General features: G+C 42.5%; 1 protein-coding gene across 1 annotated transcript in view; it reads right to left on the bottom strand.

Annotated features, from left to right (window-relative positions):
- SLC30A5 (solute carrier family 30 member 5) overlaps positions 1-27,420 on the bottom strand; it is a 302,331-nt gene that overhangs the window by 243,831 nt on the left and 31,080 nt on the right. The window contains exons 3-4 of the mRNA XM_069223076.1: positions 15,990-16,056; positions 13,362-13,447 (exon numbers count right to left, since the gene is read on the bottom strand). Coding sequence (XP_069079177.1) covers positions 13,362-13,447; positions 15,990-16,056 — 153 coding nt within the window. The remainder of the gene's footprint in view (positions 1-13,361; positions 13,448-15,989; positions 16,057-27,420) is intronic.

Here is a 27,420-nt window from a genome sequence, read left to right as displayed (position 1 = left end):
TACCCCCTTTTTCAAAACATTGCTAAACAATGCTGCATTTTGAATCCAGGTATAACTACAAACCTACCCCAGTAACACACACACACAGCGCCATCTGCACACAGCGCCATCTGCTCTCACCCCTACCCCAGTAACACACACAGCGCCGTCTGCACACAGCACCATCTGCTCTCACCCCTACCCCAGTAACACACACACTACATTAAAAACAAATAAATAAATAACCAAAGAGCCTTACCTGCCTTAATAAAGCACTGTAAAGATGCCACAAATGTACAACGGCACGGCAGGCGGGCGGGCGGCAGACGTGGAGACAGTGACAGGAAGCAGACAAAAAAGCCCCGTAAAAGTTAGCTGCAAGCGCTAACTTTTAAGGGGCTTTGGCTTCCCACCACTAGCCAGGATCGTCATGGAAACGCCATAACTAATGGCCGCCGTAGGTAAACATAGAGGAGGGCCGCGGGAGCATGCGCGAAGTAGCCACTATTGCGCATGCTCCCGCGGCACTCTTCTATGTTTATGTACTGTGGCCATTATTATATGGCGTTTCTCGGACGTCCGCGGGCCGCCAAGATAGGTCTGTGGGGCCGCTGGCGGCCCGCGGGCCGTACTTTGAGTAACGTCGGGCTAAAGAGTCACAGTATCCCAAAAATTAAATGTAAAGCATTTTTCATGGCTGGTGTGACTAGTCTTAAGTAGCCTAGTTACTGTATTGTGCATAGTATTGTGGAAGATGTAGTCTTCAAATATTGTTTTGGCATGTGGTTATACGGAGGTTGAGCTTTCGTTTCCATTTTTTTCCTTTTAAGTCGACTGGCACTGCACTCCGCTGTTTGAAAAAAACAAAAAACCTGGTCCATTGGTCTGAAGCTCTGAAGAAAACTCCTAGCATTGAACAAAAGTGAGGGTAAATTGAGGGTGCGACGGTTGAGAGCTTGTAATGCTCTTTCCCACTGTCAGGATGCACCCACTATTGCAGGCAGGCATTCTCCCTTACTTTGTATTTGTGTAACAGTAGCATTCAGTCCCGCTGATGAGGTATCCTGTCTCCCTTCCTCATTTAAGTCCATTCACTCTCACTCGACGGGGAGAGAGAGGGTCCTCTCTGCAAGATGGCTCCCTCTCTCACGCTTATTGAAGCTTTTCTCTCCTTCCTCTGTGAAAAACTTCTCCATCCCTGTCACATTCCTGTAATGTTTACACATTCAGTGCTTGGTAGGGGGCGGAAGGACTGGAGAGCATCTCCTCTGCCTCCAACTTCATAATACTCCCTTTAGCTTGGTAACAGGCCCCAGGATGAGGGCCTCTTCAGCACTTTTGTAAAGAGCCCACCAGCGTCAAATGGGTGCCTTACAACCAGTTCTGGGTTTTTAGCCTGTAGTTTTAAGCATGCTGTGCCTCGCAAACTCGGATTTATAGTACAAATATTTTAAGTTAAAGTAACAAATTCTTCCCCAGACTTGAAAACACCACAGACTGAGAGCCAGGCACATGACAAGGGACATCTGAGACGTGAAACTGGGTGAATTATGTGTGGTGAGGTAGTGCTATTGCCAGAGTACTTGGTGATCACACTTTTGTGAGTTTGTGTTTGATGTGTAAATACTAAAGAGCCCCAGGGGCAGCGCATAAGGGTATCTGTGGATCACTGTGTCTCATAACAGGGCATGCTGGTGTCTAAAATTCTCTGTCTATCTCCAGGTAATGCTGTAGCTCTCAGCATAGTATCACAGTATGGCATGCTGATATTGAAAACCCCATTGAAGCAGGGCTTGAAATGAAGACGTGCAGGTGGTCACAATACCACAGTACCGGTTTGCCCCCTTTTAATTGCAAGGAGTGCAGTTACCCAATACCTCTCCATTGAAAGCTCTGCACTGCAGGAGGTGCTGACATCAGCAGTTCTCTGAGTGTTATTTAATGGTGAGCATGCTGTTATCTGTAGTTATTTTGATGCCTCTAACTACATAGTCTCCTTGTTCTGTACTGTAAATCTCAATGAAGGATGTTATGTTTGCTACCGATGGGTTTAGTTTGTTAGGTGTAATCTACACGAGCTGTTGGTATGCGGTCGCGTAGAAACCCCTCTAAATGTTTGGTTTCGATTGTTTGTTTCATGACGTCATGGAGCTGTTAATAAAGGTTCTAGTGCTCGCGCTAGAACGGCAGTTTGACACAGATTTATAATGCGTGTGGTGTGTTTAATTTAGCGCTCTCCTGACGCCGATTTCCTCACAAGATTACCTGCCAATAATACTAAGAATCTAACAAATTGGCGACGAGACCGGGAGACGACCCTCGCACCCAAATCACTGCCAGTTTAGTTTTGTTTCTCACCTCAAGTGGCCTGCGGTGCTGGTGTTAACAGGCGGGTGCGCGGCTGATTGACATCGTTCGATGTGTTTGCTGATCAGGAACTCCGGCGGTGAGTCTCCCAAGCGGTAGACTCTGTAGAAGAACGGGCATTCGGCCGTGTTTTCTAAATTGCTCAGCGGCAGAAGGAGCTAACGTGCGTTCAACTCATGAGGAGAATCGTCGTTAAAAAAAAAAAAAGAGAAAGGAAGAAGAAAACAACCACGCCCCCATCAGGAGATTAGAGGAAAGTGCGTGGGGGAGCACTATTCAAGAAATTCAGGCAGAGGCTGCAGCCACTGGACTCTTGGTGAGTGACAGGAGCAGGGAGAAGACACAACATTGAGGCAGTGCAGGTGAGGAAATGGAAAAATAAACCTATCTTAAAGGTTTTCATGGCGTGGCAGTAGGACTGCACAGTTGATGGGTAAAAAAAATAACTAGGTGCCTGTGCACACAACACAGAGTACTTGGGACACTTTAGATTACTGAGTGGACGTCAACGTCAGTTGCAAGTGGCTCCTATTGGCAAGCACACCCTGTCAGCAACATGAATTCGTTCCCGGCGTTGGAACCGTTCCTAATTGATGGTCCTCCATCAGCACATACTGCCAAATGGAGAACATGGGTTGAGCGTTTGGAGAACTATTTTGAGGCAGCAGCAATACACCCTGAAAGAAGAAGGTCGATGCTTTTACATTTGGGAGGGCCTGCGGTCCACAAGGTTAGCAAATCGGTGGTAGAAGATGGTCCCCCATTCACATATCAAACTATGAAACGTGCAATCACAGCATATTTCGAGCCATTGGCGAATCCAGACTATGAGCGTTTCCTTCTCAGGCAAGCCAGGCAATTTCCAGAAGAGTCTGTAGATGTCTTCTATGCTAGACTCAGGGAGTTAGCGAGCACATGTACATTACCTGATATGGCTGACGAGATTCGTGCGCAGTTTATTCAAGGCTGTCACTCTACCAAGCTCAGGGAACATATCTTACAAGTCCCAGGCATGTCAATGGTGGACATACTTACAATGGGGCGCTCCAAGGAATTGTCGCGTGTGAGGGCGGCACATATGGAGTCAGCACTTGTAAAACCTATAAAAACAGAACCTGTAAACGCAGTGGTGGCGGCGACACCTATAAAGAAAAAAGAAAAGAATAAATCTGAGGGAGGGGGTCGCACCTGCTACATGTGTGGAGGAGTGTATCCGCACCAAGGAAAATGTCCAGCAATGGGGAAGCAATGTACAAATTGTCAACGTCTCAACCATTTTGCGAAAGTCTGCAGGTCGGCTAAGAAGCCTAAGTCAGGGGGACGGAAAATGATACATGAAGCTCAAACCATCCAACAACAGAATGAGGTTCTAGACATGGATGAGGATGACGAACCGGAAGGCACTGTGTATATTATTCACACCACTCAACCAGGCAATGGTAGGGCGAAGAGAATTCCAAGGTGCACAGTGAAAATTGATAGTCATCAAGTGCCTGCTCTCATTGACACTGGGGCCTCGATAAACATACTGGCACAGTCGGTATTCCGGCAGCTTCCAACTCGTCCCCAACTTCGGCCCAACACCGTGCAGGTATATGCATTTGGGTCGGCAACCCCAATTCCTTTGGCAGGTGTGTTCACGACAGACATTGTACATGAGGACATTGCTACCAGAGCAAAGGTGTATGTCACGAAAACTGGAACAGGGATGTTACTGAGCTGTCGCACGGCTGAGGAACTGGAACTAGTCACTTTTGCTTTCAGTGTTTATGTGGGTGCCGTAGAAAGTCTGGAAGAAGAATATGCAGATATCTTCCAAGGCATTGGTTGTTTGAAGGAACGACAGGTGAAACTACACATCGACAAAACGATTGAACCTGTAGCCCTGAAACATCGACGCATAGCATTTCACCTGAGGCCAAAGGTGGAAGAGGAATTGGCCAAATTGGAAAAAGCTGGCATTATTGAAGAGGTAGAGGGGCCGACACCATGGGTGTCACCCATAGTTGTCACTCGAAAGCCAAAACAACCAGGTGAGGTGCGCATATGCGTGGATATGAGGTTGCTGAATGTGGCCATTCGGAGGGAGCGGCACCTCACACCAACGGTGGATGACATTGTGGCAGAGGTAAGTGTGTCACAGTTGTTCTCTAAAATGGACCTTCGGGCCAGATATCACCAACTGTTGCTTGCTCCTGAATCAAGGGCCATAACCACATTTTCAACTCATGTGGGGCTGAGGCGGTACAAGCGTCTCAGTTTTGGCATTGCCAGCGCCGCAGAAGTGTTTCAGGACACGATTCGTGGTGTGTTAGCTGGGCTCGAAGGGGTCATCAATGTGAGTGATGATATTCTTGTGCATGCCCCCACTGTGGAAGGGCATCTCAAGAGACTCCGTGCTACCTTCCACAGACTTAGACAAAACGGACTGACGCTACACAGGGAGAAATGCGAGTTCCTGAAACAAGATATTGCATTCTTTGGCTATCATTTCTCGACACAAGAGGTCCGGCCTGATCCAGGAAAAGTGGCTGACATACAGGTGGCACGTCCGCCTGCCTCCGTCACAGGTGTTCGCAGTTTTCTAGGAATGGTGACCTACTGCGGAAGATTTATTCCTAATCTGACGTCTCTCACGGCGCCGTTAAGAGAACTCACGAAAACTCACACTCCGTGGGAGTGGACGGCTCGCCAGGATGATGCTTTTCAAGCGACTAAACGGGCGTTGTCGGCAGACACCACGTTGGTGTATTTTGACTCTTCTAAAGACACCGAGATATCTGTGGATGCCAGTCCCGTAGGTCTGGGAGCAGTTTTATCTCAAAAAGGAACAGATGGTGAATGGGCCCCGATAGCCTATGCGAGTAGAGCTTTGACGACCACAGAACAACGCTACTCTCACATTGAAAAAGAAGCGCTGGCGGTCCATTGGGGCTGTCGTCATTTTCATTTGTATATCTATGGCCATCCGTTCACAGTAAATACTGATCACAAGCCTTTGATACCCCTGTTCAATAAGTCAACATCCCAACCCCCACCCAGGATAGAAAAGTGGATCCTCCAGCTCCAGGAATATCAATTTGTGGTGCTGTATCGACCAGGAGCCCAAAACCCGGCAGATTATCTGTCTAGACACACCAGACCCCTCACTACTCAGGAGGAAAAGGAATCCGAGGATGTGGAAGAGTACGTAAGATTGGTGGTGGAACGGTCAAGACCACGTCCCATTTCAGTCCAGGAAATTCAAGAGGCCACCCAAGCAGATGAAGTGCTGCAGTTAGCCATATCGTGTGTTCGTGATGGAAAGTGGCATTTACTAAAACAAGACATGGGTCGTAGAACGACACAAGCTAAAGTAACTTTGTCTTCCCTGCATAATATTCGCCAAGAATTGGTGGTGTCACCGGAAGAGTGTTTACTGCGAGGTCATCGTTTGGTAATTCCTGAAGCATTGCAGCAATGAACGATTGATTTAGCTCACATCTCCCATCAGGGGATTGTAAAGACCAAAGCGAGACTGAGAAGTAAAGTATGGTTTCCTGGCATGGACGCCAGGGTAGAACAGGCGATCCAACATTGCCACACATGTCAAATCCTCAGACCTGCTGATTTGCCCGCTCCGATCATAACAGAACCAATTCCCCCCACTCTATGGCATCGAGTGAGTGTGGATTTAGGCAGTCTTCCTGATGGGCGCCATATGTTGGTTGCCGTAGACGATTTCTCCAAATACCCAGAGGTGGAGGTCTTGACCTCTACTACTACTGATCGAGTTGTGCCATGTTTAGAAAAAATCATGGCCACCCATGGCATATTCAAAGAGCTGAGAACAGATAATGGACCCCCTTTTTCGAGCAATGAGTTTGCAGAATATCTAGCGTCACATGATATTTATCATCGAAAAATCACCCCTCGCTGGCCCCAAGCTAATGGGGAAGTTGAACGATTTATGAGAACTTTAAATAAGGTGCTGAGAATTGTGGTTTCTCAGGAAAAGGATGTGGAATGTACTCTGTTTGAGTTTCTAAGGGAGTACCGCCTGACTCCCCATGGCACCACTGGTGCTATTCCCAGCGAAGTGTGTCGTGTACAGGGTGTGAGAGATACGTTGCCCCAAGTGAATACCTCGAGTGGTTTTCATGATCAAGTTTCTAGTCGTTTGCGAAGTCGTCAGGTGCTGAATGATCGGATGTCTCAGAAGAGGCGAGCCCGGGTGCGACGTTTGAGAGTGGGAGACTGGGTGTTAGTAAAAAATAGACATGCAGGAGGCAAGTTCAAGCTCCCATTTGAAGCTAGCCCTTGGAAAGTTGTGAATGTGAAAGGCACGATGGTCACTGCCCAACGAGATAAGGAGATGGTGACTAGGAATATATCTTTCTTTAAACCCTATTATTTGCCCATACATGATTCTCTGGAGACAGTTTTGGGTACACCGGTTATCCTGCCGAAGGAATGTATGACTCAGGGTTCTCCAGTACAGGACAGGCTCCCTGCTGAGGACCTGTGTTTGCCCCTGGATGAGACTGAATCATCAGATGATGATGTTGTTACAGAGAAGCCTACTAGCAAGTCTTTAGACAGTTCTTCCCCGATTGGCACTGTGCCGAGAAGAGGCAGGGATAGATATACTTTACGTTCCCGAATATCAGCTCCTGTTAAAATGAAAGACTATGTGTGCAATTAGAGTATTCAGGAATTTTTTAAATGCATGCAGTGTTTTTTTTTGTTGGTTAATTTGTTATTTTTATTTTGAGTGGAGGAGGAATGTTATGTTTGCTACCGATGGGTTTAGTTTGTTAGGTGTAATCTACACAAGCTGTTGGTATGCGGTCGCGTAGAAACCCCTCTAAATGTTCGGTTTCGATTGTTTGTTTCATGACGTCATGGAGCTGTTAATAAAGGTTCTAGTGCTCGCGCTAGAACGGCAGTTTGACACAGATTTATAATGCGTGTGGTGTGTTTATTTTAGCGCTCTCCTGACGCCGATTTCCTCACAAGATTACCTGCCAATAATACTAAGAATCTAACAAAGGACATGCAGAGATCTGTTCTATTCGGTGGTATTGGCAAAACCTATTGGCTTTGCCAGTGAACTCAACATGTAGTCTAAAGATATTTCAGATTTCCTTCTAATTGTAGGGTGATCAAGTGATCAGCGAGAAATGCTGAAAACCCAAGACATAAAAAATAATAATTTACTATACGCCTAAACGGAACTGGAAAAGAACAGTGCTTCCAACTGCTTTCGATAACGCACCAGCCATATTAAACTAATGCCAGCTGCACTGAAGGAAATGGGAAAGCGTAATAATTGAGCTATTGTGGTAGTGTACATGTGAGCTAATTTGTTCCTTAGTTTTTGTATTGATTACCAACATTAAACCTCAAAAAGGTATGAAAACAATTATACATGTCAAAGTGTATTGGTACACAATTATTTTATTACACATGCTATTATTATTCACCTGGATTCTCTCAGCAATATGTTAAAAAACATTGACAAAGTCAACAGATCTCACATAGGCGAAATCAATTGGCTTTGCCAATGCTTGCTTGGTTTGCTAATAACTCTGTCACCGTTCGAGGAATCTTCACAAATCTTTCCCAAAAAGTCCTCTTTTGTAATTAGTTTCTTCATGGACTGTTACAAGGTGATCTGTACTGAAACTCAAAATCCCCATGCACCTTCAATGGTTGTATGACTAAACCATGCATGGTAGAACCATGCGTGGCTGAACCAAGACTGCATCTTTACCACGTGTGCCTTTTTCTGTTGTAAAAGCATGGCTAGTAAAGGTAAGTGTGGTAAACACAGGCCTGATTCAACCATACAACCATTCCCCTTAACTTATTCTGCGCCCCCGCCCAAAAAAAACAACAATCATGGACCTTGTTTGTAAAAAAAAAAAAAAAAAAAAAAAGTACCCCGAACATCCCCACCCGCCCTCAGGCCTAAAACCTTCCCCACCCTGAAAAACTTCACCGCCGTGCCCCTCAAATACAAATCCTGGTCACAGACCTTTCCCCTCCCTGAGACCTAAAGCCTTTCCCCACCCCTAAAAACTTAAGTACCCCAACCCCCCACCCACCCTGAGGCCAAAAACTGCCCCTTCCCCACCACCAGCCCCGCCCTCCCACCCTGCCCTAAAAACTACCCAGCCCCCCCCCCCGAGCACTAAAACCGACCCCTTAATATAATTTTTTTTAAAACAACCCCGGTCCACCCCCCCAAAAGTGGGCTTTACCCCTCCCCCCAGCCCTCTAACCCCACCTGGTCATTAAGACCCTCCCCTCCACCTGTCCCAGCCCCAATTACCCAGCCACTGCATTCCTCTTCCTGCTGTGTGTCTGAACCATGTACATGCATGATGCCTTAACCACGCATTTGCATGGTTCAAGCACATGTGTGGTGCAGGGCAAGCATGGTAACACTAGCGTAGTAAAGGCCATTTCCCATTTTCAACAGACTTTTTTGAAAAAGGCTACAGCCCAAGCGGCTGTATGGAATTACACTAAATTGCCAAAAAGCTAGATTGTGGTCTAGAAATTGTACTTTTTGAAAAATTAAGGGTACATTTTTTTTTATACATCTGGACGGTTAGGTTTGCGAGAGTTCTGCGGTCGTTCAAATAAAAAAATGGAGCCATCTGATTTGTCAAGAGCGTTCTTCCCCCAATCGACTGTTGTACTCTCGAGTCCAATGGGAGGTTACGCTATGATTGGCTGGCCACAACATGAAGAGAAATGTTCTGTCCGTAATTTCAGGATGTGGAGACTCCGTCCTCATGTCCTGAATATTTTAAAAAATAAAAATAAAGTATATGGGTAAGGTAGAGGTACCCTGCCCCTTCATGACTATATGTGTGTGTGGGTGGGGGGACTGTCCCAGTGATACCCCCTCCCCAGGGACAAATGTAAAAAAAAAAAAAAATATATATATATATATATATATATATACATATACATACACTCACACACACACACATATGGCAGGATGTGCACAGCATGTGTATCTGCAGCTACACATGCCATCGAACATGTGTGTGTGTGTGTGTGTGTGTGTGTATATATATATATATATATATATATATATGTAAATTTGGGGTGTTGTGCGATCCCGTGGATGTCTTGTGGGAGCCTAGTAAGTGGCTGGGTTCCCACACCTGAGTTAGAAGGAGGGATTTGCCACAGAAGGCTAGCTATCCACAGGGTTTGGACACAGGGCCTGACCCAGGATGTGTGCAGCGTGGAGGTTGGCTTTACACATTGTAATAAAATATTTCATTCTGTGTAGAAACACCCTAAAAATTCACTGAAAAGGGTTAAAGTAACGTTATAGTTAGGTGAAAATTTTAGTGACAACGTAACTTTTCACAAAAAAAACAAAAACACTGACATATATAGTTATCTCAAGTAAATATAACTTGTGCCATAAAGTAACTATAACTGGCGCCCTCGCCATGCACTGCTTATGACCTCATGTATTACAACGCTCATGATGTGTTAGTGACATTACTGATAGAGTTGCTGAAGACAACAAACTGACATCATTGATGACATCACTCTGAATGGCAGGGGCGCAAGTTATAGTTACTTTAGGGCATGAGGTATAAGTATTTCAGATTACCATACCAGTTGCTTTTTTCAGTGCATTTCTTAGCTTTTGTTTAAAAAAAAAGTACAGTCATATATTATTACAATTCATAGCTATAGCGTCACTTTAACCTTTCTTTTTGGGTGCATCTCATGCCCTCAGTTCTTAACGTCTAAACAATAAATAAATAAAAAATGCAGGGGCCCATAATTTTTCTTAAGAGGCTGCCGCCCCAAAGCCTACTCATACCGCTCACTCCCCCACTGGCTCTACTCATTGGCTGTATGTGCAATGCTTAAAGTGCAAACTGCAGAGAGTGAGCAAGAGAGATGTCTTGTGTTAACATCAATGTGTAATATGTATAGTTTCTAGTATAGTAATTTAGCTACTCAAGTAATTGAAACAAAAGCATCTTTGGTGTTAAATGGGCAAGTGAAGGTGGCATCCATGCAGTGCACAAAGTTTAACCTGGAAACCTTGGTTGAAAGCACGACCTTCCTGTTTGATCAAATCACGTGAGAAAAGGCAATAACTTTCCTTGTGTTTACTTTTGAGAGCACCTTTACCTAATTCTGCAAATAAATCAGCATAGTTTGTTTATTTATAGCAGTGCACTGCTAGAGCATGTGCTTTTCATTTTAAGTACATTCTGCACTATTTATTTTTGCAATGTACAACCAGTCACAGTTTGTCACTTCAAACACATCATTGTGCAGAAAAACAGAGCCATTGCTGCTCACATGAGTTTGTCTCTTTTCAGAACTCTTGACTGTTGGCCTTTTTCAGCTGTTGTGTAAAATGTTCCATTCTTTGGATTCTATAACTGAGAAACACCAGCCTCCTGTGTGGGAATCTTTAGGACAGAGAAGAATCTTAAAGTTGAGAATTTCAAATTTCTAGCAGAACAGTATTGTTACACTTTTCCTGCAGACATACCTGTACGTGAATAATAAGGCATTTGAACTTGAAACAAAGAATTTTAAGAAATCCTTTTCTTAACGGACAGCCATGAAGGATATGATTTCCTCAGCCCTATGCTTATTTTCTGGTAATGTTCAAAACCACAGTATCAGCTTCAATCTCTGTCTCTTGTACTAGAGAGGAAGACTAGTTAAAAAAGCATTTCTGTTGTCAAGTAAGGGGTTCACAAGAATCTAGGACTCAGCCCTAGAATTCAGTAGTGGTAATTTCAAGTTTTTCTAACAGGTAAAAGTAGTACAATACCAAGACACCTTCGACTTTCAATCAGAATGAGCTGCAATAATTAGGCTGATGAAACAAATCATTATAACCAGTGTTACTAACATAGTGAAAAGAATGAACAGTCCAACTATGGTAATCTTAGATTGATATCTTCCTATCTAGCACTATCTATAACTTGAGAACATAGCGGGTGTACCCTCTGCCTGTGCCCGATCTAATGGGAATGCCTAAGACCCCCATACCTAAGAAACGTAGCCAGTGCGCCAATTTATACTGAAGTTGGCAATCCTTCTCTGAAAGGTGAGAGGTCATCAGAGCTGTATGTGGAACGCAGAACTCATTCTAGGACAGTAGTGGCTGGTGTACTCTGGGTCAGTGCATTGCTGATATAATCAAAGCCACACTCTGTTAGAGGTACAGCTCTGATGCAATGATACGTTTAGATGTCTACATGTTAGAAGCTGTCTCCGAAGGGGCAATGCAAGCACTAGGATATCTTGTTCTATGTTCCTAGTCTTGAACCGTGCGTACAGATTACATGTTGGAAAAGGTTAACTAAAACTGACAGCATGTACAATGTATTCTCTGAATATTGCACATGCATAAAGTGTGTAAAATGTTATTACTAAAGTGCGATGGCAGCTTAAATATAAAACTAAGCTAAAATGGAGAACCAACATGGTCCCAATAAGGCCGCACGACACAGCCAGCTACCAAACATGGCTGACATGCTAAGAGACTCCCAAAGGAGAACTGAAAATCAAACGTGTTTTTGCCTGACCTGTAGTATCAAAAGGTAAGTTCCAGAGCTTGAGATAGGCAAATGTTACTTTTTCGTTAGCAGAATGACCTATATTTGTTATTCTTAGATCAAGATTATTTGTAAAGCACTCTGTAGGAAGCTAGCTCTCGGTATGGCACACTAAAACGAAGTACACTGTGCAGAGAGTCCAGAGGATCCTCGATTGGTTTTGCAGAGGCAAAAGTAGATAAGACAAATGCTCTATTTTTTATGGTAGTGTGGTTGAGCAGTTAGGCTTATCAAAGGGGAGTGCTAGGAATTTGTTGTACTCACAGAGGCAATAAATAAGACACACACGCAAAGAGTAAACCTGAGACCAATTTAGAAAAATTCTAATTCTTTTCATATGTTTCAAACCCAAGAATGTCGTAATCAGTTAAGTTGACTTTTAGGCATAAATACTTTGCAGTTTCAGAAATCAACCGAGTGAAACTTTCAGAGTTCTCTCAGTGCTATTCTAAGGAGGAAAACTATGTTCAGCAAACACAGGGGTAACAACAACTTACAAAGCCAATCTATGGGAATTAAGGTAAGTTGTGGGCACTGGTGAGAACCACACCAGCAGGTCACTCCAGGGAGCGCTGGGGCGGCTATGTGCAGGGATGTAGTAAGGCGTCAGGTGCCCAATGGTTTCCTATGAGAGTTTGGTCCTAGTGAAGACAGGCTGCAGGCTCTGGCTAGGAAGCCAGTTGGGGGACAATAAACAGGTAGCTTGTAGATTTGGGGTCCTCAGGACCTAGGTGCACCTTTGGCCCTTTTCTCCAGAGTTCATAGTTGACGGATGCACGGCTGTCTTTAGACGTCAGGTTTCTCTGCCCGGGAGCACTCGCAATCAGGGGGTCGTGCGTGTTGAAGCTGCAGGCGTCACTGGGGAGTCCAGTAGGGGAGGACCCAGGGTAGGCTCAAGGGATCCGGGAGAACGTTGTTGGCACCAGTGACCCACCTCAGATGGGGTCAGGGACGACGGGTACAGTGGTTGCTGGCGGGGTCAGGTTTTCTCTCAACACAAGGCTGTAGGAGGGGGGGGGCTGTGTGCAGAGGCTGTAGGCAACTTGAGAGATTCCAAGGGGGGGTAAAACCTGAGTGGACTCTGACTCTAGACAGCTGGGGACCTGGGCTGGCACCGTTGGTTGGCTTCACCTCAGGTCGTGGTCACCGGGTGCAGAGATCACTTTCAGTGTCAGGGTCCTTGCTGTTCCAGGGGCTGCAGAGTCCTTTCTTGAAACTTTGTTGCAGAGCAGTTCCACTGATCAGGGAGTCTGAGCCTTTGAAGAAGGCAGATAGTCCTCCTGGGTTTCTTGGAGGCTCAAGAAGAAATGCATTTTGTCAAACCATGATAGTCTCACTTGAAACATTTCTCAGAAAAGAAACAGAATAAAAAATAAAATAAAAAGACCTTTCAACAGGGTAACCTACCTTAAGGGTCCGCAAAGAGTGAGGCCAAAAAACCAAAGGAGTGAAATGATGCAGCTAGCCAAGGCATGTTTCACAATACTGATCCACTATAAAAAAAAGACAAAGGCAAACCTTAATAACTCAGCAAAAACACAAAGTATGCAGATTCTCAATTTTCATAAAGTTTTTTACAATACGTCATTCAAATTTGACACAAGCCCGAGTGCCACCCAAGGCACACTTAGAACTCTGGGACTTTTCTGATACTCAATGATGTAACTGAAGCATGGATATGTCTTATGAAAGCCGTGCATTTAACCAATTCTGGTTGCATTCTTATGGAGACAACCAGAACTTCCCAAAAAATATATGGTCGCACATCCAGAATTGTGCAAAATGCAGTGTTTTGTTGTTTTTCTAACAAAAGTAAAATTAACTCGGAGAAATTGGTAACACAAAACATATACTGGTTTTAAGTTCTATGTTATCACAACATGTAATAGTTGTAAATGTATGAAGTGGTATTTGCACAAGACAAATACAGTCTTGCAGACTAACCAATAATGTGCTACCCCTTTTTGAATCAGAAACAAATACTAATGCTCAATAATCTTATGGGACACACACCAATCTGTGAAAAAGCCAATTATGAACTTTGTGGGAGGCTCATACTGGTAGCAGATCTTTGAAGGACACAAGCTACTGTAAAGCACACTGCATGACATTTCTCGATAACTAACAGGCCTCAATTCACAGCAATATTAACAATTTTGTAGTAAAAACAGACACTATGGGTTTACATCATAAAAAGAATCTCTACCTGAAATATAATACAGTTACAACTCAAAATATTGGTCTTGGAGCTGTCTGAAAAGGAATTACCCATATCCTTCACCAATACAGTCAAAGTTCTCACCTTAGAATGTAATTTAACAGTAGCAGATACGTGAAATTAAACAGCTCTGAAGAACTAGACACTGAACAAGCATCACGTATTTCCACCTTCTGCAAGGTGAGTTTGTCTTTCCTAAAATGGAGTACATAATTGTAGCAGAGATTTAAAACCTAGGAATGCTGTAGACGTTGCATACAAAGGAGCGGACATCACATTCCATGCTGCACAGACAACTAACTGTGCCCATGGAACAACACTGTTTCACTGGGCAGTGTTGTAATAGTCTCTCTCTATCTCTATTCAAATGCAATCTACAGGGGTTCCAAACGGGTATGGTACGGTGGCTTCAGAAGCTTCATTGGTTTAAGTGGACTTTCCAGAGCATGGTCTGTCAATGTTCCAAAATTAGAAGGGTTGCAATTGGTTTGTGATCTTCTCAGCATGACCTATACTGTGAACATTCCGTAAACCTATCCATATTTTCAACACCTTCCCTAAATTATGTGGAGGAATCTTCAAAAAAGCGTCAGCAGGTACTGAATATTTTGATCTAGTACAAACCCTGTGTTTCTGATCTGAATCAGCTGCTGACAGCAAACTCATGTGTTTATAAGCAAGAAAATCAATGCATTGAAAGAAGATGGGTCTGGGTCTTGAATGATGGAGGGATCAGAAGTACAAGCACCCAAGGCACTCGAGAGGAAACTAGATTCTAGTGGTCATAAAAGTAAAAATGTATGTGTATACATAGACTTATCTCAGGAAATACATTTTTAAATACCTAATTTGCCCAACAATATTTAGGACCATAAAAGACTTGCAGAAGTGTGCAAATTGGGTTAAAAAAACGGCCAATATTTAACAGGGTTGCAGAGGACGAGAGATACCCACCCTTAAATAGATCATCCATGAGGAGAAAATAAAAAAAAAGAAGATGCCTTTGCAACTTGAAAGTAATCAGGAGCTTTCCAACTAGTGGAAAATCAGTGGACTTAGGGACAGACATACATGTAGAAATTGACAACTGTAGTAGATTACCATGTATAGCCTTTAGACTGTCAGTGCTTGAAAGGATTAATTTTAGGATAAAAGTAGCTACAAATCTACAAATCCGAATATTATTACTTTCAGGGTGAATTGGTCTGTGTTATCTGGATCACCGCCTAAATTTCAATAATAAAAAGAATAAGCATTAGGTGAACAGGTATGATGTAAACAATGGTGTGGAGAACGTATAAAAGGCAAATTAACATACATAAACTTGCTCCTGGTGCTCTGACTACATTTTGCAGAAAATACAGAAGAATGACACAATTACATGCAATACAACTTAATCGACAGAGCTCCTAGCATACATTAAAAAAAGATATGTGATTTAGTTGGCTGTCATGGTACTCAAAGCAATCCCCGCCTCCCCCACCCCCGGCCAGGGAACTACACACATCTGCTGTGCAATAGATGCCATGGATGGTAAATGAACAATTGGTAAAGCCCTCCACCCTTAACCCTCAAATACTAAAACCATACATACACATCTCAATGGTAAAGAACCAGCCATCTATCCTAAGAAACACAACAAAAGACGGCCATTTATACCAACGGCTAAATGTGCCCTGTACAACAGCCAGTAACAAAGATGTACACCAAACAATTAAGCCATTTTTCCACTGTAGTCTCAGGCATTCATGTTGTCATAGCATCATATTCCCAAGTATTCAGAACACCATGTCCACAATGTTAGCAGTGTTGCTTACCTGACTTTTTGTAACAGTTTTCCCAGATGAAAATGGCTTTTGAAACAAAACCATTAAAATTGCAGATCTGAATGGGGATTGAAAATAAACATTATTAATGTGTGGTGTAAAAAAAAAACAATGAGTGGTACAAACTATGTGGTGAAAAGCATACTTCATGCAAGACAGCTGCTCGTATTTATATGACATATATATATTTTTCAAATAATTACATCTATGAATTGCCATGTCAGTGGTGTCATTTTCCTACTCAATCCTAATTTTAAAGGAAATATTAATTAAAAAAAATTAAAAAACATGATCTAATTTAGCCTCGTACATTGCTAAACCAGTAAAGGAAGATATCCACATACGTTCTTTGTTCTCTGAATTGACTGGTTTGGGAGGCATGACACTTTTTGTAAATCTGACATTACAATGTATGAAATATCAAATCTTTTACTCATCCATTCAACGACAGACTCCTGGGATCACCACTCGAAGATGAAAAAAATCGGAAAGTACAAGAAACTGACTGTTATGATCCAAGTAACGTTTTTATTGATAACAATATCTAATGTCAACATCAATGAGCTTGGTTAGCTAGGGGTATTTTAAGATATGTCCTTTAGAATTTGAACAGGAAATAATTTGAGCATAGTGTTTGTGCAGTGACCCCAAAGTGTTGAATCACATCTGCGCTTTAATTTGTGTTACTTTTTATAAGTAAGATAAGTTCAACAAACAGTATTGCAGCTTGTACCTAGAATATACATGAAAATGTGTTTTATAATTCCACCTTGCATGTTCATCAGCTCAAGCTATAAAGGTTTGAATGTAAAAATCTATTAGTGCACGCTTTCACCATTGTGCGTACACTTCTGTGTTGTAACAAACCAGTACTGAGGGAATAACACCCCTATAAGTATCAATAACATGTTTTTATTAAAAAATGTATTTACTTAAAAGTATAGTTTCTAAAACATGCTATCACCCTGAAGAGATATTATGCCCACAACCATGAAATAAAATAAAGACAAGCGTGAGCAGCAGTGCATAAGATAAACCCATGCATCACCCATCCCGGCACAATCATCCCTTCTAAATTCATAGAAGGCACATCAAGGAGAAAAGTTGTATATGGTCCAGCAATCACCATAGAAGAGGAGAATCTAACATTCCAAAGTTGAGATGCAAAGGAGATGCAGAAGCCTCAATAACTACCCAATTAAAAAGATGTGATGGCAATGGATGTTTAATATTGTGAGAGCACCAATATTTGATCAAAGATGACTACATTTTACACATAGGGCTGTGCAACAATAGGACCATAGTTGCCTAGCCTTTTCTGTACGGTAAGAATTTGCTAGTTTCCTCAGATGAATTTAAGGAAAGCAAGAAAAAAAAAAACTTACATTAACAAAATCAGTTTGGACGATTTTGTGATGATCATCGTGAAAATACCATCATGGTATTTTTTTTTATCTAATGTGGCAATTTTTACTTTAATGACAGAACATGAGACTTAGAATTATTCCCTGAAGGTCTATCACACGACACTGAGATATCAATACCGGTTGGTGACATACTTATTCTATATCCATTCAAGTTTATTCGAGTTTGATCTATACACATTTATTTTTCAGCAACAAGTTCCTTTCTACACTATTTTTGATTGTTTTTCATTGGCACCACAGGTATAACTATAATGGAACATAGAAAATGGGTGCTAAAAGTACAGTTTTTGGAAAACCTATATTAATGCATTATCAACCATTCACAGCAGCTGGGAGTCTTTTTCATTATATGCAGTTTATTTTTTGAGTATTTTGACTGAAACAAAGTCAGTTCTAGCATGGTACTCCCTATACCCTGGCAATATAACAAGTTTTTTTATTTTATGAGTAGACCAATGATGTTGATACCACCAGACACGCAATAACATGCATACCTTGCATTCTTTGCTATGAAATCTATCTAATGCTACACAGAGTTCTGCTACCAAGATGTATACCAAGGGCCACTTCTACTGTACTGGGAATCACTAAGTGGACTTTGGTAGGATCCACAGATAATCCACTGGAATAGAACGAGAAATAAAATTACTGTGCTGCAGGGTGATGTTCTTGGGAATCATTTACTAGCTATGGAGGTCTAAGATAATCTGTAATTATTGACTCTGAAAAACGGAAAGGCATCACTTAAAAGGTAAACAGCTATGTGCCTCAACTACTTGAAAGGCATCTTTTAATTCAGAACTTTTAACAACTTCTCTGACAATGATTTCTTGAATAGCTACTGTTTGGATTTCCATCTGGTGTGGTTTCTCCTCTAGGTCTAAGCGGCTGCGCACCTCTGAAATTCCTGCACATCAACATTAAAAAAATATTAAATAGAGATAGATCCATTTGTTTAGAGATACAAGTGTATCTCTAATCAAATCAATGTATTTAACTTTGGGCTGTCTGTCCCAGGCTGTCTGCCCCGCCTCATTTTAAAGTAGGAGATGGAAGCCAGGCAGTAGATCAACTTTTCTGCGCTGTGACGCATGACACAGGGCTTAGCTTTCTGAAGCCCTTAACTTCCATTATGGTCTACGGTGGTATCCACTATAGGCCAATTACACTTTTAGTCTCATGTTTTCGGGCATTGGAGTCTTCACCCCTGTATGAGGGCAGGCATCTGTCATTCATAAGCATCGATCCCGCCCTTTCCCATTTGTCATGCAGTAGGAGTGAATGCAAGCATGTCTGGTTTAATGCCTTGTCCTCTGTAATGGTAAGTGGTATCATGCAAATCTTTGGTTATTTATATTGGCTGAGACCCCTTCTCACCTTAACCTCCCCCACTTTGACACCCCAGGCCCTTGCTGCAGATCGCTGGCCCCTTCAGAAGTGGAGCTGCTGTATTTGTTCCTCCACTAAATTGTTCCAAACGATGAGCAGGGTTCTGCTCTCCCTTGCAAAGTTTATCCACATATCAGAGTCAAGCTCAAAGTAAGAAATATGTGACACAGGAAAGGCAGTTATCTGCTGTATGGGTTACATCTGGCCCTATCTTCATGCACTTAACATTAATGCCAAAAACATGGAATGATTTGCGAACAATGAATGTTAAAAACGTTAGGTTAAAGTGTGTCAGTCATTTTGCTCCTCTCTTTTTTCACATTTTACTTAATGTTGAATTCGCCAAGAGTTAGCTGTTTCATCATGCTCTGTTTCTTTTTGTGCATTTTATTAATCTTGCACAGTGCATACTTTGACTTGTGTCAGGTGTTTATAAGGGGCTTTGACTGAGAGCGCTGGTGCTGAGGCTGAAGGCAAAGCAAATGGTCTGCCAGTATGTTGGTGCCTCTGCAGAGCACACAGAACAATGGTCATGTATTCCAGCTACAGTTGAAATGCAGTGTAAATGTGTGCGAAGGTTGTGCAAAGAGGTCAAATTATTTAGAAGGCAAAAGCAAAAGGAAATAACGTGCTCAAGTGTGCATGAGTGCAGTATATGTTTGAGATGGTAAAACGAGGGATATGCGAGGAAGTGCATTCAGGTGACACTGAAAAGTGGGTGCTGAAGAGGAAAGAGAAGATTGAAAACGGGCAGATGGATGAGATGTGCAGAGGAAAAGGGCATACATATCTAACATAAAGCACACATAACTGAAGGCCATACTCCTTACACAGGCCTCAATAATAATATGTAATTCATAGTCTCACAATTTCAGAATTGAAACATTTCCAATGTTAAATATTTATAAGAAATCGTTGTTGTTACTCATTTGTCTTAAACAGATAACACCATGGTTAAAACCAATAGGACTGACATGTTGTAGGTATATGTCAGTTGTTGTGTTATATTTTTGGATGCAATAACATCTCGGAGAGAAACCAAACTGCAGGTCAGGTGACAAACTAAGGGAATCACAGAAATGTATTTTACATGTTCCTTTTAGAGAGCCCACACTTTTTTCATCCCACTCAAAGACCTGTCTGCACATATTTCTGTAAGACTGATTGCAGCCAGCAGCTGTGGGTGCTCCCCAATGCCTGGTTAGTTAGAACATTTTCTTCCTAAGTTGATGCCGCATGCAGTGGAAAGACTCTGCACAAGCACACGCTTCAAAGGGCCTGAAGTTGTCACGCTGTACAATTTGCACATTAAAATAACTGTTGATCTTATTATTGCTGTAAGATGTGGGGCACTTTTTAATATGTTTAATATTTCAAGGCTATACATTCACACCTCTTTATAAACCTTACTTTCTCACTAAATTCATGTGCTTTCAAATACACCATTTGTCCTTTTTTCAGTTTTTTCTTGGGAGGAGGATCCACACTAGACGCCACGTTTGTCCATTAGGCTTGCTCGCTTCACATGCTACATAAAAGTCATACCCAACTTTTATGCCCTATCACGTTCAAATGTCACTAGCCACCACTAAATTCTAGAATTCCAGCTGCTGGGCCTCATATGTAGGGAATTCTGGGAAGATATGATCGTATACAGTTTGTTACAGAAAATACACTCTCTTCTCCTGCAAGCTTCCAGAATCTTAAATCTGTCAATGTGCTTGCTCTGGCTGATTATGTCATGCACTATTTTTATAGCTTTTTGGAACTTCACAAATAGGCTTTATTGCTCTAACGGTAGTGCTTTGAATTGGGTTTGACATTTAATGCTAGCTTAAGAAATTTAGGGCTGGGATGATATGTTTATCTTTTTTTATTTCAGTATTAGTTGTAAGCTATGTTTTGTACTGTCTGAATTTTATTTTGTTGAGTGAATCTCGATCATAGAGTGAACTGAGATCAATGTGTTTTATCTCAAGCTCAACCGTGAACTAGTGAACAATTACAGCTTCTAGTAATTTCTTCACATTAACCACTCATACTGGTTATAAGCTAGTAGAAAGGAATTCAGTTTTAAGACATTTTATTTGTGCTGATTCATTATTCTATTAGTAGTGCAGTGAGATTTAATCATAAAATTATGTTGTTGGGCTTTGTTTCATGTGCATGCATGCAGAAACCCACTCTTAATTCTCTTTGATGTCTCATGTCTATCATCTGTTGGATTGAGGGGGGCCAAATGCCCTAAAGGTCTCATATTTCACTGGGATAAGCCCGCCTAGTTGTTCAGAGTGATCCTAGATAGATTAATCTTAGTCAAAAAGTTCCTGTTTTTGGACTAAACTATCAAATTGGAAAATCTTGGATAGATCAATATAAACAAAAATCGTTGAAACCCCAAATAAAAAAAGTAAAAAAAAAAAAAAAAAAAACACTTTATATTGATAACAAAATACATAAAAGACATTGACAAGTTTACTCCATGAAAGACTGTAATCCTTTACGTGTCTTAAGACTCTTACAAATGACTTGTGCCATTATAATGGATACATCTACCAAGCCATTCGGTAACACAGAAATTCCTTTACACAACAATGGACCCCGAGAAACGCAGAAAATAACTCTTATCCTTAAAAGAACCCAGTCTTCAAACCTACCTTTGACTAAACCCTGACTTTCCTTGTTAAGGTTTTCTATATTTTAAAACATTAGTGTTTCAACCAAATCATAATCATTTACAATACACAACCTAAGTAAGATCAGATTCTTGAAAACAGCCAAAATAATAAAAACATTCAGATATTAAATGCTAAACGTGAGGTACCAGACAGTGCACTGGAATCACTTTTATAAGTTCACTTGGCATCACAGGGCTCGAAAAATCGTCTCGACCACTTGCTATGGCGAGTCATATTTCATCAGGTCGAGCCATTTTTAGGACTTACTCGTCCCTTCTGGTAAGTTGACAAAGAACAGGTCTTCTGTTCAGTCGGAAAGTGGAGGAGCAATAAAAGAGGCTTTTAAATCTTATTCTTGTTGGTCATATTTGCTCTGTGTTCTCAGAGATAAAAAAGTCAGTTTGTCTTACAATTAAATTTATTTTCCTTCTGACTGCAGAATTCCAGGATTTTGGAAGGTGAACGGTCTGACCTGCTGTTTAGAGTGTGAAATGAAAGGATATAGGATGTCAGGTTTTTCCTACCACACAACATTTAAATGACTAAGTCAACTGTACAAACATTTCAAAGTATATTTCAGTAGTTGTGAAAGCCAACTTTTTGTATATTAAAAAAATATTTTAATAGGATAGAAACAAATCACAATACTTTACGTGTTGATGTGCAAACGATGCGCTTCCTGAAACCCAATTTCCACAGATTGTTAATACACCATATATTTTTATCAGTAAAGCTGCAAATTAGTGAAAAGGTGTTTGGACATTTCTTGGAAATTTACTGTGTGTAGATCACAATATGCTACCACATTGTGGTTTAGTAATATACTTATTAAAAGCAAGTGTTTAAACAAACTGAGAAACACTCCTGCCCTGATGGCAATGCTGTTAGTAAACAAAAAGCAAGTCATAGGTCATGTGTCCCCTATATGTGGCTTGCGATACATGCAGTAAACTTTAGTCTACTTAATCAAACAAAAGATGATTTTGTTGTACTGCAGAAATGCTGAGCTCACATATTCGAAGGAGCAATCAGATGTGAGGATGAAGAAAAAGGAGACTCTATAAACTAATTGCCTAGGATCATACAATCTGTTTATGGGGCAAGTACATTACAGTTAGGTCGAGTAGATTATTCAAGTTACTCAACCTGCAGGCCTAGTAAAATTTTTATGATTTTTCGAGGCCTGGCATCAGTTAGCTTTAGCCTCACACAAGCTAAAGAAAGAAATTTCATTATGCAACCTATTTATATATTCACAAATCTGTAAAACACCAGCTGAGTATCCTAATTTATTGTTCTTATACCAGAAGATCAAAATAAACATTGGAGGTACTTTATTTCTGGGGCTACCCACTAGGTGAAAGTAGAGACAAAATATACGTATTAAGGTTTATTTCTGGGCTTGACAAAATCAATAAAAACCTTGTTTAGTGGAAACTTAGTGCCAACGCATCTCAAATTGTAGAAATGAAATATAAAATAATCAATACCTTAAAAACTTCTGTTTTATGTTTGGTTTGATATTTGAGTCCAAGTATTTTATCTGTGCACTGTACATGTAGCATGCAGGAGGTACAAATGATTATAATTTTCTGACTGTGATTATCTTTGGTAAAATTAAACCGTTTTATGATCAGATTACTTAGTACTCATCAAAGTTGGCTATTCATGACTAAATGTTCCTTAATAGATGGTAACGGATATTCTTCAATGAGAAATTATGTAAGTTGATTACATTGTTTCTCCCAGATTTACAAGATGAGGCCATGACATCATGCCAGACTAAGCTTTCTAAGTCATCCGTTACTGCATGCATGCAGCCATAAAAATAATTCAAAAAAATAAAATCGATGGCACAGAGTGGTTAGGTTAAACTTGTGTCTAATTCGGCAATGGGGTATTGAAGACCTTGGATTCAATAAGGATCTAATGCTTTTTATAAATACACTTTCTAAATTTGAAATGACTGTACTGTAAAAGACCAGACAGCCATATATAAAAAATGAGTATTATTTTTGTGGATGCAACAGCAATTTTTGTACCAGTGGTCCTGACTCAAAATCTCTTAGCAAACCACATTATGCATATTGTCGCTTTTCTGGTGGTCAAGATGAATATAAGTGGCTTCCTGTTTAACTTGTTATTGATGTTCTATCATAAATATAGTTAAGTCGTAACTGAGTCAATAGTAATGGTATCTGAAAAATGATATAAAATTTGGTTACGCACATAGAAAAAATATTACTTTTTCAGTAATTGACTTTCAAGTTTTGTGTATTATTAAATTCTCTTACAGAATGAAGGTAGTGTTAAAGGTCTCTGAGTTGGAGATAAAATAACCAAGTCATCAGCACATGCTTGATACCGGATTCCTGTCTGGCTAATTTTTAGTGGAAAACAGTCCCTATGTATTAGAGCTGCTGGTAAATCAGCTATGTACAATGAAACCAAAATGGAGTCATGATACATCTCTATTTAAGTTCAGTTTGTGTCTAAATGCTAAGGCTTAAACCTGGACTCAAACCCATGTATCTTTGTTTAGTAAGGTATGACCCAGGTATACCCGGGAAGATACCTTCAGCCATAAGAGATTCCTGTCAAAACATGGGGGCGTGGCTTGAGGGGCTATCATGGAGGACGTTCATTAGAGGAGCTCCGCAGCACCACAGATTTATCCTGCAAGATGCGACCAGGATGAGGGGAAGCATCAACAAGCAGCAGCATGCACGGAGCATCATGGAGCCGTAGAAGTGGAAACCTGCTCCAAACTTTTTAATGCCGCGTCCCCCCAGTTGAAAAATAAAAATCACTGGGCCCCCCTTCAGAATGTTTCACAAATATTTTATAAAGATGGCAATGTTTAAATATGTCTAGATATATTTAAACATTTCAGATAAGAACTGTTGCCATTTTAAAAATGCAATAACATGTTTCTGCTTAAAACAAAACACTGTTATCTGTGAAATGCTTCTTTTGGCCAGAGACTGGCGCCCCCCCCTGGGATCACTTGAGGCCACCCTAGGGGGGCTCACCCCCCAGTTTGAAGACCCCTGCCCTAGAGACTGTAAACGGCCGTAGACGCCCCACGGGAGCAGCGCGGGCCAGACAACAAAATGGCACGCAGAGCGCTGGAGAGGTTCTTGGTGTACCTAAAGCAGCACAACACTGGGGCGCTCTGCAAGAGCCAGTCAAGTACCGCTGACAGTGCAGTGGGGCGACGGCACCCCAGGTGAGGACTACAGAGGTGAACTATGTTCGGGAACTGCCTGGCGGAACGAAGACGAGTGACGCCGCATGGACTCCTGAAATGTGCAGGAGCTGCGGGGAACACCCTACTGCAGCGGTGGGGAACAGGGGGCTTCGTACAGTGACTGAGGCCTGTGGAGCGGACCCCCGAGTTGGAGGGGGAGTACGGGCATGATCTACTACCGGCATTGTTGCGGAGGCTCCCGAGCAGTGGTCCCCACTGCCTGTATGCGGGTGTGCCCCGGTTGTGCTGCTGCATGGCGTTCTTGGAGGCGGGCTGTGCGCTCTCTGTGGGACTGTATTGCTGGGCATCGGGAGGCGAGTCCTGTCGGATGGGTGCAGCCCACTTGGCCCCTGCTGGTATCATATCAAAGAACCTTCGGCTCAACATGTGGGATGGTCTGGTGGCGCAGAGCTGGGACAGATAAGCTGTGTAGTGGACTTTAAGGGGGTGACCTGCTAACAACACCATTGTACCTCCATCTCTGGCTGACGGAGTGCACTGGCAATAGCCCAGCTCTGCTGTTATTAAGTGCCCATTAGGAATAAACACTTAGCACGGGGCACTGACAGACGGGCATGGAGCAAGCTGTATTGATTCATCGCCTTTCGCAAGACACTGTACTGCCAGCCACGGGTCGTCAACGACCTGGGGGGCAACCACCTACATCTCAGAGCATGGGGACCCCACCAACAGCAATGGCGAATGCAGAGCGCCCCAGTAACCTGGAAAAAAAGGTAGATGCTGTACTATTGGTTAATGATGGCACTCAGACCTGGCTAGAGTCTGAGATAGACATGGTCTCTTTGGATCGGAGTCTCCTCCATGAGGACCATAGAAAGCTAGTGGACAGGGTGGTATTGGTGGAACACACGGTCACGACCTTGCCGCCCAGAATGGCCAACCTGGAAACATCCCTGAAGGAACTTTCGGAAAGGGAGCTCATATTGGATACAGCAGAAATAATGTTCGCCTGGTGGGCCTGCCAGAGGGCCCGAGGGGGCCAATCCCTTGTAATACATCGAAGGCTGGCTGCGTATGGCTCTCCTTCTGGATGCCCTTACTCATTTTTTTCTCCACTGAACGAGCACGCAGGGTCCCGTGCCTGACGGCCCTCAGCGGGTGCCAACCCGCGACCGATTCCTTCCTTACCGAGACAGAGATACAGTGTAAAAGGAAACTCGCCTCATGACGGAGATACGGGTGGGCAACGCCAATGTGATGTTCTTTCCAGACTATACGGTCGCCGTACAGAAGCAGCGGAATAATTTCCTGGATGCTATGAGCTGTGTGGCAAATATGCGCAGCACCCCCAGTTATCTACCCTACATATGATGGTGCACATTAACGTAATGACATGGAACATTCGTGGCATGCACACTCCAGTGCGTCGATACGCCATATACTCCTACCTGAAGCAATGCATCGCTCACATATCTATGTTACAAGAGTCTCACCCAATGAGCTCAGAGGTAGACGCGCTTAGAAGAAAATGGTAAGGACAGGTCTGTTCCACAAACTACTCATCTAATGCTGGGGTGTGTTACAATGGATTAGACCAGGGATCATGTTTGATCTGATAGAACAGGTCGCAGACGCAAACGGCCGGTATGTGTTAGCTTCAGGCCGGTTAAGTGGTTGTCACATCCTCCTTGGTAATATATATGCTCCCAATGTAGACCAGGCCTCATTTTTAAATGTACTCAATCGATTGCTGGCGCGTTGGAACAATGTAACCTGGCTGATTGGTGGGGACTTTAATTGTTTACGAGTTATGATTATGGACAGGTCCTTTCCACCATTGGAACGTACTACTGCTACCTCTACTGCCCGAACTTTAGCGACCTCGCTGCATCATTGGCAATTGATGGATGCCTGGCGTCGTTATAATGCTGCGACAAGGGTATACTCCTTCTACTCAGCCCATCATGATTTACATGTCAGGATCCTCTGTACGACCAACCTGGTCCTATCGGTTGTACGGACCGATTATCTGGGCTGTACCCGCTCCGATCACAACCCTCAATACCTTCAGCTCGATTGGGGTGGGACCACCCACCAAACTGCCCCAACGTGAAGGATGCAACCTGTGATGTTGGAGGACCCAGTATTCTGTGAGTCAACTGGCCAACAGATAGCTAGTTACTTTGAACTCAATACAGACACAGCCTTGTCTTGTTCAATGGAATGGGATGCGTTTAAGGCTACGCTGCGTAGCCACTGCTTGGGGCTTAGTTGTGGTATGTGCTGGCAACTAAGAGGTGTCCGCTGTGGAGCGACAGTTATTGCAGAATGAATCGGAAGTGGTCCGGAATCCCAATACCCTACCTGAACTGTAAGCCATCCATAAAGCACATTCAGAACTCCTTGAACGTTTGCAGTGCCTTAACTATTCAGCACACTTGGCCAACAAGCATGCAAGGGCAGATAGAGCTGGAGTGCTTCTTACCGAATGCTATGTCAAGAAACTCCCCACGGTATGGTAATGTCTTTACGGACATCGACAGGTGACGCAGGATTCAATCCATGCAGTATTTCACACACGTTATGAGACCCTGTATAGCACGGTCTCTCATCCTCCCCTGAATCAGATTGACCTATTCCTCGCGGAGCTGCCCCTGCCCCGAATCTCTGCCAAGCAGTGTTCAGAACTAGATGGCCCTCTTCTGCTATCTGGAGGT

The sequence above is a fragment of the Pleurodeles waltl genome, chromosome 1_1 (assembly GCF_031143425.1).
Source record: "Pleurodeles waltl isolate 20211129_DDA chromosome 1_1, aPleWal1.hap1.20221129, whole genome shotgun sequence".
Lineage (NCBI taxonomy): Eukaryota > Metazoa > Chordata > Amphibia > Caudata > Salamandridae > Pleurodeles > Pleurodeles waltl.
This window is presented reverse-complemented; position numbering and strand designations above follow the sequence as displayed.